At 40.9% G+C, this 10282-nt stretch overlaps 1 protein-coding gene across 1 annotated transcript; it reads right to left on the reverse strand.

Moving 5' to 3' along the window:
* Positions 1–1214: 1214 nt before the first annotated feature.
* Positions 1215–9241, reverse strand: LOC125484941 (probable G-protein coupled receptor 139). The gene is made up of 2 exons (XM_048605583.1): positions 9181–9241; positions 1215–2110 (listed from the first exon to the last, which is right to left on the reverse strand). The coding sequence occupies exons 1-2, from the start codon at positions 9239–9241 to the stop codon at positions 1215–1217; spliced, it is 957 nt and encodes a 318-aa protein (XP_048461540.1).
* Between the last annotated feature and the right edge of the window lie 1041 nt (positions 9242–10282).

A 10282-nucleotide genomic window follows, 5' to 3' on the forward strand; every position in this document is an offset into this window, starting at 1 on the left:
CAGCTGGTCATAACATACATTAATGACTTGGACAAAGGAATTGAATGCAATTTCTCCAAATTTGTAGACAACACCAGGGGGGGTAGCAGCGTGTGCTGTGAGGAGGTGCTAAGAGGCTGCCACCTGACTTGAACAGGCTGGCTGAGTGGGCAAATACAATATAATGTGGATAAATGTGAGGTTATCCATTTTGGTGGCAAAAACAGGAAGACAGATTATGATGTGAATGGCAGCAGTTTAGGAAAAGATGAGGTGCAATGAGACCTGTGTGTCATGGTAGAACAGTCACTGAAGGTTGCCATACAGGTGCAGCAGGGTGGTGAGGAAAGCAAATGGCATGCTGGCCTTCATAGCAACAGCATTTGCATATAGGGGTCGGGACGTCTTGCTGCAGTTATGCAGGGCCTTGGGGAGGCCACAGCTTGAGTATTGTGTGCAATTTTGGTCCCGGAGTCTGAGGAAGGACATTCTTGCCATTGAGGGAGTCCAGCCAATGTTCACCAGACTGATTCCCAGGATGGCAGGGCTAACATATGAAGAAAGACTGGATCAACTGGACTTATATTCACTAAAATTTAGCGTAATGAGGGGAGATCTCATTGAAACAGTAAAATCCTGATGGAACAAGCAATATGCAAGAAGGAAGTTCCTGATGTTGGGTAAGTCCAGAACTAGAGGTCACAGTGTACAAATAATGGGTAAGCCATTCAGGACTGAAATGAGGGAGGATTTCCTCACTCAGAGTTGTGAACCTGTGAAATTCTCTCCCACAGAAAACTGTGGCCTGTTCATTAGATTTCTTCAAGACGGAGGTGGACATAGCCCTTGAAGTTAAAGGGATCAAGGGGTATGGAGAAAAAGCAGGAGTGGGATACTGAAATTGCATGATTAGGCATGATCATATCGAATGGTGGTGCAGGCTCAAAGGGCTGAATGGCCTACTCCTGCACTTATTTTCTATGTTTCTATGTTACCATATTCATCCAAACTATTTTGTACAATGAAAGATGTGTTCACCAATTCTCCATAACTGCGTCAATTAGCATTATGTGAGCTCAAAGTGAAGTTTGAACAGACTGACTTTAAAATGGCACATGATTCTCATTGTTCCAGTGATGTTTTGCCTTACCAGAGGGGGTGAGGTTTTTGGGAATGGAACGTGAAGTGGAATCAGTTCTATTGCAGAAGGGTGGCCAGCTCCAGCTGTTATTTCACTAGCAGCAGAACAAGACAAAGGGGTAAGTGAGCACATTCTTCAATTCCTCTCTGAATTTGCTCTGGGTCACGACATAAATACAGGTGTTGCTGCAGGAGCTGAGGAGCTGCAACATTGGCCCAATGTAGCCAATAATAAATGGAAGGCGATTTTTGAGAAGCCGATCAATTATGTGGTTTAATGTAATTCGCTCATGGACGGTGTACACAGCTTGTGTCATCCACAGCAATATGAAGCTGGCAGAGATACTGAAGAGAAGGATGATAGACTTCCTGCGGTTCTCCATCTCTGGATCTTTCTGATTCCGTCTATCACCCTGACTCCGCAACCTCCTGCGAGTTCTACTCGCCAACAAAATATTCCGTACCGTCAGGGCATTGAGGAGCATAATTAGAATGAATGGGAGCAGTGGAGTAGTCACGCGATGTAAAAGGTCAAACGCCTTCCACAGGGGTGAGGTGTAATAGCTCAATTTAACCATACAAAACAAAGGTATGAAAAAGAAATAAACAGCATCATATCGATAATACCAAGGGATATTCTTCAGACAGCTCAGGGCAGTCACTGTTCCGATAATCACCACTGCAGTTCTCCAGGTGCAATATTTAGTTTTCAGTTTCTGACAACAAATGGCCACAAATCGATCAAAGGTAAAGGCCACTGTGAACCAGACAGAAAGGTCTGTGGCTGCATGAGTGAGGCAGTCAATTAGGCCACACAGGGTGATGTTTTTGGTAAATGGGTCTGTTGAATAAAGTGGAATAATCTGCTTCAGGATCACATCAGTGAGAATAACGGCTAGATCAGCTGATGCCATAGCCAACAGATAGCAGGTGATACATCGGGAGAGACCACACCTTCCTCTCAATAGGATCAAAATCACCAACAGGTTAACTGTGAGAATCCAGAGCAAGAGAGCATGAGGAAAATCATTCATCAGACTGTGAGGAAAAAGAGACCAGAATCTGAGACCTTTCTCATATTCTTACTTGTCATGTCTATGGATCATTACCCGGATTACCCATGGACTTGTTGAACTTTAGTTACAAAGTTAATTTGTTTTTTAAAAAAAGAAAATATACAGCCAGATTTTGACTATAGATGTGAATTCAATGACTTTCTGGATAAAGAATCTCTAGAATGTCACACCTGACATGGTGTCAAAGAAGTTTCAGAGGCAGAAAATGCACTACAAGCTGACCTTGTAATCTCCTAATGAGTATCTCGGACTCTGAATATGATGATAGAAAAATATAGACATCTGACGTGAGAGACATATTTGTGGTTTTCTCCTTTCAGGAATACGCAGGGTTAAAATCAAGCTTTGACCCTCGACTGACTGTGTCAGTGGCCTGATGTCCTAGTGTGGGGTTTAGTATGTTATGAGGTTCAAGGCTGTGAAAATAGTAAATCATACTTCCCTGTAATATAGGTAAAGGAAAAAAAAAGGTAATCCCCTTCTCTTACACTGAGTACTGCTGAAGGAATCAAGGAAAAACAGTGTCAATCAACCTATCTTGAAAATGACTGTTCAACTCCTACCATTAACATTACCATTGACATCCACTAAATGGCTACAATGTTCAACTATCTGCTCTTCACAAATAATTCAGAGACTGACATATATCTTTTTTATAACTTCTATCTCTTTGGATTGACCTTGGTTTTAATTTGTGTTTGTGTGTATATGTGTCTGTGGTGCATTATTATTTCTTCTCATTTTCAGTCATTAATAAACTCACACTTCTTGTTCATTCAAGAAAGTCTTGCTAAAGCAGCTCCTTTTAATATGCAAGTTCATTTCGGTCTGACAGAAAAGTATCCAAAAGAGATTCACCCGTGTTGTGACCAATCAAGGGACATAGATAAATAACCAAAGACAGCCAGTTCATCCTTCTTCACATAGGAGTGGTTTGAGATATCGCATTTGGAAACCTAACAAATTGAGGAAGATGGACTGGGGAGTGGCTGTAGCATATTGTATTCAGAAAATAGTTATTCATCACCAGATACTGGTTATCCTCATAAATAGTGACTGAATCTCAAAGCTAGACAGTATAATCATAGAATCCATACAATGTGGAAGCAGGCCATTCAGCCCATTGAGTTCACACCGACCTGCTGAAGAGGATCCGGCCCAGACCCAAACCTTCCACCCTATTCCTGCATGACTGATCCACTTAGCCTGCACATTCCTGGACACTATGGGCAACTCAGTATGACCAATCAACCTAACCTGCATATCTTTGGACTGTGGGAGGAACTGTAGCACCAGAGGAAACCCACACAGACACAGGGAAAATGTGCAAACTCCACACAGACTGTCACCTGAGGCTGAAAAAGAACCCAGGTCCCTCGCACTGTGAGGCAGCAATGCTAACCACTGACCTCTATGTCGCCCCAAGTTGCACCTGAAGGAGCCTGCAGACTGGATATTAAAATGACCTATTGCCAGACCTCATTATTCCTGTCAGGTTCATGTCCCAAACTCTACAGTAACATCAAATGGAGACACACTGATGGAACTTATACTCCAATCAAATTGAATTTGAAATCCCCGACCTTAGAAATGATATGAAAAGGAGGTTGTCCTCTTCATTGGAGATATAGAGAAACAAAGAACTGCACCATTTTCCTATAAACATTTTGTATTTGTATTGGGCATGGTATATACTTTTCTGCATGCTATTTCTTGTCGATGGGCAGCTTAGATCGTAAAACTTAGGAACAGCATTGGAAATTCACCCAAAGAACAGTGGAAATTGTGAGTAGCTTCCATATTTCAATGTTGTTTTATTCCTGATTGTTACAAAGTGACATACATGACAAGTTTCCAGAATTATTAATGGACAGTGTTAACAGCAATGAAGAAATCACTGACATCTGCATCTGTAGAATTCTGTCTTAGGAATTATATCTAATGGTGACTTATCATAGGATTTGGGCATTGCGATCAAATAACAATCATGTCTGTAGCTTCATCGTGCTTTCAAAGAGAGCCCAGTATCCAACACTGGACTGTTCTAACCATGGTAGAGAGATATTCATATCTGGTCAGTGGTTCAAATGGTGTTTGATTGTCAGTGCTATCCAACAGAGTGTCATTTCCAAGCATTGAGCGTATTATCAAATGGATACCTATCTCATCACTGAGCTGAATTTCAAGAACGGAAAGCGCTAACGAATGCAAAGTGTTCTCAGAACCTGGACAGTATCATCATAAGGCTTATTCACTGACCTGAATATTGCTAGTAATGTACAGCGTTTAGAACTGGACAGTGCTTTCAAAGAGATTCTGTTCTCTGGAAACAAACAATATTATTAAATGGTCTGTAACATATCAAATGGATGTGAAGTGTCACAACTCAATTGTGCTTTTATATAGAGAATGACCTCCAGATTTATGTCAGATCTGTGTTATCACATCAGGACAGATCACTGGATGCGGTTATCAAATGGAAACAGATGGATATTGCTCTAATAATGAGTGACTTATCACAAACCAGGACATTCACAGCAAATGAAAACTGATGCCCAGTCCTGTGCTGTGTAATCACATGGAGGTAGATACCTGGATGTGAACAGTATTATCAAGCAAAGACAAAGACTTGTTCTTTAGATTTCAGAACTGATATCAAATTGATACTGATCCATGTATTTGGACAATTGTATCGAATAGAAATTTGTCTCCAGAGCTGGGCCTGCACAATGAACAGTGATGGATGGCCAAATGTGGGCTTCACATTTCCACACGGACACGTTAGATAGATAACACTATAATGTTGAGGCTGATTATTGGATAGGCTAAGTAATTTCAAATTGAAGCTAATCTACGTACTTGGATCATGTGCTTAAATTAAAACTGGCTCACATTCTTCGCCCATGATGCCAGCGATACCAAATGGAGACTAATCTAAAGAGAGAGTGGTACCAACAACTGAAGATATTCCAAGGTCCAATCAGTATAATCACTGGTCTATTTACGCAGATAGTGAGGGTCTGGAATAACAGTTGCAGAAAAACAGTTTCTAAAATAATTTTCATAAAGAAATTTGCTAAAGACATCAAAAGGAATAATAGTGCGTAATACCCCAAATGTTCTCCCTCTGCGCTCCATGTTTATTTGACGTTGTCTCCTAAAAATGGCACACCTTACTGTGTTTGCTGATGAATAAAAGCTGGAATTAATAGTCTGACAGAAATGAGACTGGTGCAAATGGTGGCCACAATATTATTGAAATGGACATTGAGGGTGAGACATGTTAGTAAAAGACAAACTTTTACATTTTAAGTAAAATGAACATCAAATGGATTAGCTATGACTTGATCACTAAAATCTTAACTGAGCTGTCAATATTTCAACCCACAGCCAAAGGGTGGGGAAAATTGTTGTACAGATATAAAACGCTGTCTTTGTGTAGTTCAGCAATCATGGTCAAAAAGACTACACAACTGCAAAGAAAAATGAGAAAAAAAGTCAAGAAGTACTATACGAAACACAAGGACATAAAAAGTTCCATGGCAAAAAAAAGAGGATATTTAACAAAATGTCATGAGATAAAGAGAACAGTATCTTATAAAAAGAGTCAGAGAACATGCGTGTTGAAGGAGAATGTTAATATATGAAAGACATGTTCAGAGACACATTGATGAATAAGGTAAGTGCAGTTTAGTTATATTCAGATGTGCTATCTGTTTTCAGTGACATTACTGACAGAAGGGAACCTAAATATAAGTAAAGGGGAAGAAATTAATGGATTTGATTTAAAATTTAAAAACGGAAAAAGAGAAAGTTTAGAAACAAAAAAAATCAAATTAAAAGTTCAGGGCCTGATTTTTTTTCCAGCTGACCAACTGAGGTGAGAAAGAAGAGGAAATACCAACTGAAGTAGTCACAATATTCCAAATCCTCATGGATGCCTCTGTATCGATAAACCATGAAATGACAATTCATTATTTGAAAAGAGCTTTAGAGAGAAATTAGATAACCAGAAATCTGTCAGGTTAATGTCACTTGTGGGAAAGCTATGGGATTCTATGTGCGGGGATTGAGCATTTGTAGCAATAGACGCTGATCAGAAATAATTGTCTTGGATTTGCAAATGCTGAGTCACGTTTGACTATTGATAAGATTATTTGAGGTGATCACTACATGATGCTGGTTAGGGGAATGCTGATAGATCTCACCTGGAGAAGATTCAGCCAAAGAGGCTGTTGATAAAAATGGTATAGTATGGGCTGCAATAGCTTGCAAGGCAAGTGAGAAACTTGGTGATAAATGATGGAATCTTACCAAGCTCTGGCAAAGTGAGTGGTAGTATCGGGTGAGACGGTCATCTCAACGTCAAGATCATCCTGCTGCAGCTCCCCGTTTTGCTCAAGCAGAGTGGTGAGAGTCTTGCCTGGAAGCAGCAAGTTTCCACTTGACACTCTTTATTGTTTGTTAAATGTCTTGTGAACAGTCCAATCCAACAGGTTGTGATCTTACCAAACTCGGCATTCAAACGAGCTGTCAGGAAAACCTGACATGGAAACCAGAGTGGCTTCTTCACGGTTCAACTTGCTGCTGGCTCCAAAAGACCTCCACATTGGACACCAAGCACTAACATCCTGAGCACACTTCAAGGGCACGACTGTGTGTAACCCACATCCAAGAATCCTCATGGCACACCTCTGATCCATTTACAGGATGCTTTTGCACCTCAATGCTGTACTGGCAACTACCATTATAATGTTGCAGCAAAGGACATAGAAAAAGCTGATGGACTGGACCAGGTTGTAGCTCTGAGTTCTGAACTTGCTGGCATCGCAGTCACTCACTCTGAACCTGCCTGGATGCTTGCAGTATCCCTGCCTTGCCTTACCTTTTTACACTTTGCCTCTTCAGCCAGAGATACCAGGCTCATATTACTACTGTAAGTACTGTTTTGTTTACAAAATGCTCTTCTACTGTTCTCCTCTTCACTCTAATTCTGATGTGGACTTAGTTTCAGCTGCAATCACAGATCCTGGTAGCAGATCCCACTGCCTTACCCCACATGAAGGGGTAGTTCCTATCCTCTTTCCTGAATGTGTGCAAGTCTATCCTATCCCTCCTGCCAACTGTCTGAAGTCTGAATATTATTCCAATAACAAGGAGCCCAATAAAACAGGACTCGTCAGGGTAAATGCAGGAAAGATGTTCCCGATGACTGAGGAGTACATTACCAGGGTTCGCAGTTTAAGGATACCGGTTGAACCATTTAGGACTAAACAAAGGAAAATTTCTTCAGCAACAGAGCATTGACTCTGTTGAATTCTCCATCACTGAAAGTGGTCAAGACCAAAATTTGAATGCTTTCATGAATGAGTTAGATACAGTTCTTTGAACTAAAGGGTATAGGGCGAAGGTGGTGAAGGATACCGATAGCGTACTGAGTTGGATAATCATCCAAGATCACGTGCATGTTCACAAGGCTCAATGACCTACTGCTCCTATTTTCTACATTTCTGATATACATCATCCTCCAACTGTAATTTCCTTAATATCGCATCTGTCCAACGCAAATAATTTACCTTACACATGTTTAGACAAAATATTGAATCAATTTTACCTGATTTCATGTAGGGATGTACAGGTAAATACATTTCAAGCCATTTTATTAAGACCAGACACAATAGCTGAATTTTAAGCTGAGTCCATCAATGTGGTTTGAGTTTTCCAGGGACTCACCTCCATCTTAATATCAGTACGGGTCTCTATGTTGAAATTTCCACTCTTCCAGAGCAAAACAATGCAAAAATGCTCCAATCCTGGCATTTCTGCAGATCCACTGTTCTTTTTATTCTGCTGTTGGAGTTACATGGTTTCCACATCATTTTAGTCCTTTTAGCCACACATGAGTTTCATCTGATCTCCAACTGAGACACAAGATGATTTCAAATGCTTTGTTGCAACCAATACCGTAACTGGAATAGGGGATAAATGATTAAAAAAAATTCCCCTAGTGAAAACTGGCCACTACCAAAACCAGGGAGAGCAGGAATCACAATTTAAAATGTGGGATAGAGCAAAATAACACAAAGCCACAATATTCCAGATCTGAATGGAGACAGGGCGGAGAAACATATTGAGCAGTCAAAGGGATGGAGAGACAGACACAGACTCAAAGCACAGGATAAAATAAACAAAATGATAATCGGAGTGAGAACCACAGTGATTCAGAGAGAAAACAGTGAGAGTAAAAGTGAGAGACAGAGTCTGAGTGAAAGTTAAAGTCAGAAGTCACACGACACCAGGTTATAGTGAAAGGGAGTAAAGTACAATTCTGGTCACCCTGCTATAGGAAGGATGTTGTTAAACCAGACAGGGTGCAGAAAACATTTACAAGGATGTTGCCAATACTGGAGGATTTGAAGTATAAGGAGAAGCAGGATAAATTGGGACTTTTTCCGTGGAGCATCAAAGGCTAAGGGGTAACCTTATAGAGGTTTAGAACATTATGAGGGGCATACATGGTTTTTTCCAAGGGTAGAGGAGTCCAAAACTAGATTGCATAGTTTGAAGATGAGAGGGGCAAGGTTTAAAAAGGGACCTCACGGGCAACGTTTTCACACAAAGGATGGTGCACGTGTGGAATGAGCTGCCAGAGGAAGTGGTAGAGGCTGGAACAATTACAACATTTAAAATACATTTCAACAGGTACATGAATAGAAATGGTTTAGAGGGATATGGACCAAACACAGGCAAATGGGACTAGTTCAGTTTAGGATACCTGGTCAGCATGGACAAGTTAGGCCAATATCCCTGCAGACCATGACTATTTAAATAACCAAAGAGTCTGTTTCCCTGCTGTATGACTCTACGACTCTATTGCTTGTGGAATGTGACAATGCTTGAGCTGGGTCTTGCAAGCAACACATTAACAAACAGATAAATACAATGATCTTACATAATCGGGAAGAACAGGAATACAGTCACTGACCTGGTATAGCAACAGCAGCGAGAATAGGATAGAAAATCATTCGGGTCTTTGTGACCTCCATTGTCCTGGGTCAGCGCTGCTGCAGTCAGTCATTAACACTCCAATGCAATCCCAGTCTCAACTCCACTCCCAGCTCAGTGAGGGAGATCCTACTTCTAGCAGGAGATCGGTCCCGTGAGAGAGACAGAGAGAGAGTGAAAAGGTGGTTACATCACCCTTAATATTACTGACAGCCAGTTGCACACAGCACACTAATAACTGTTGTCAAGGGGGTTCTATAACATCGTATTGTATATGGATGTAGAACAGGTGGGCAATCTTGCAAAACTCATTCCTTACAAGACTCACTCTTTACAAAAATGGTCGGCAGGAATGAGGATCTTCAGTTATGAGCAAAGATCAAAGAAATTGGGACTGTTCTCCTTGGAGAGGCAAAGACTAAGAGGAGATTTCATAGAGGGTTTCAAAGGCTGCACTAAGTAGATAGGGACAAACTGCTCCTGTTCATAAAGAAAAATAATTTTTTTCACACACCAAATAGCTAAGATATGGAATGCACTGCCTGGAAATGTGGTAGAGGCAGGGTCAATTGAAGCATTAAAGAATACATTAGATGGTTATTTAACTAGTCATGGTCTGCAGGGATATTGGGAAAAGGCAGGAGATTGACAAAAGGTGATATAGCCAGTGAAGGCATAAACCTGCCTCCATCACATTTTAAGGCAATGCATTCCATACCCTAACTACTCCCTGTGTGCAAAAGATTTTACTCACATTACCCTTGCTTTTTAGAGCATTTTAAACAAGACAGCATTTTAAAATTATGCCCTTTTGGTCTTTTTCTTCTACAAGACAAAACAGCTCCACCTTCTCAACCCTGTTCAGCCGGCTCATGATTTTAGAACTCAATTAGATCTCCTTTTCAGCCTTTGTTTCTCCAGAGAAAACAGTCCCAAAGTAGAATCCCTACAGTGCGGAAAGAGGACATTCAGCCCATCAAGTCTGCACCAACCGATCTCCTGCTAGAAATAGGATCTCCCTCACTGAGCTGGGAGTGGAGTTGAGACTGGGACTGCATTGGAGTGTTAATGACTGACTGCAG

The sequence above is a fragment of the Rhincodon typus genome, chromosome 15 (assembly GCF_021869965.1).
Source record: "Rhincodon typus isolate 14 chromosome 15, sRhiTyp1.1, whole genome shotgun sequence".
Taxonomy (NCBI): Eukaryota; Metazoa; Chordata; class Chondrichthyes; order Orectolobiformes; family Rhincodontidae; genus Rhincodon; species Rhincodon typus.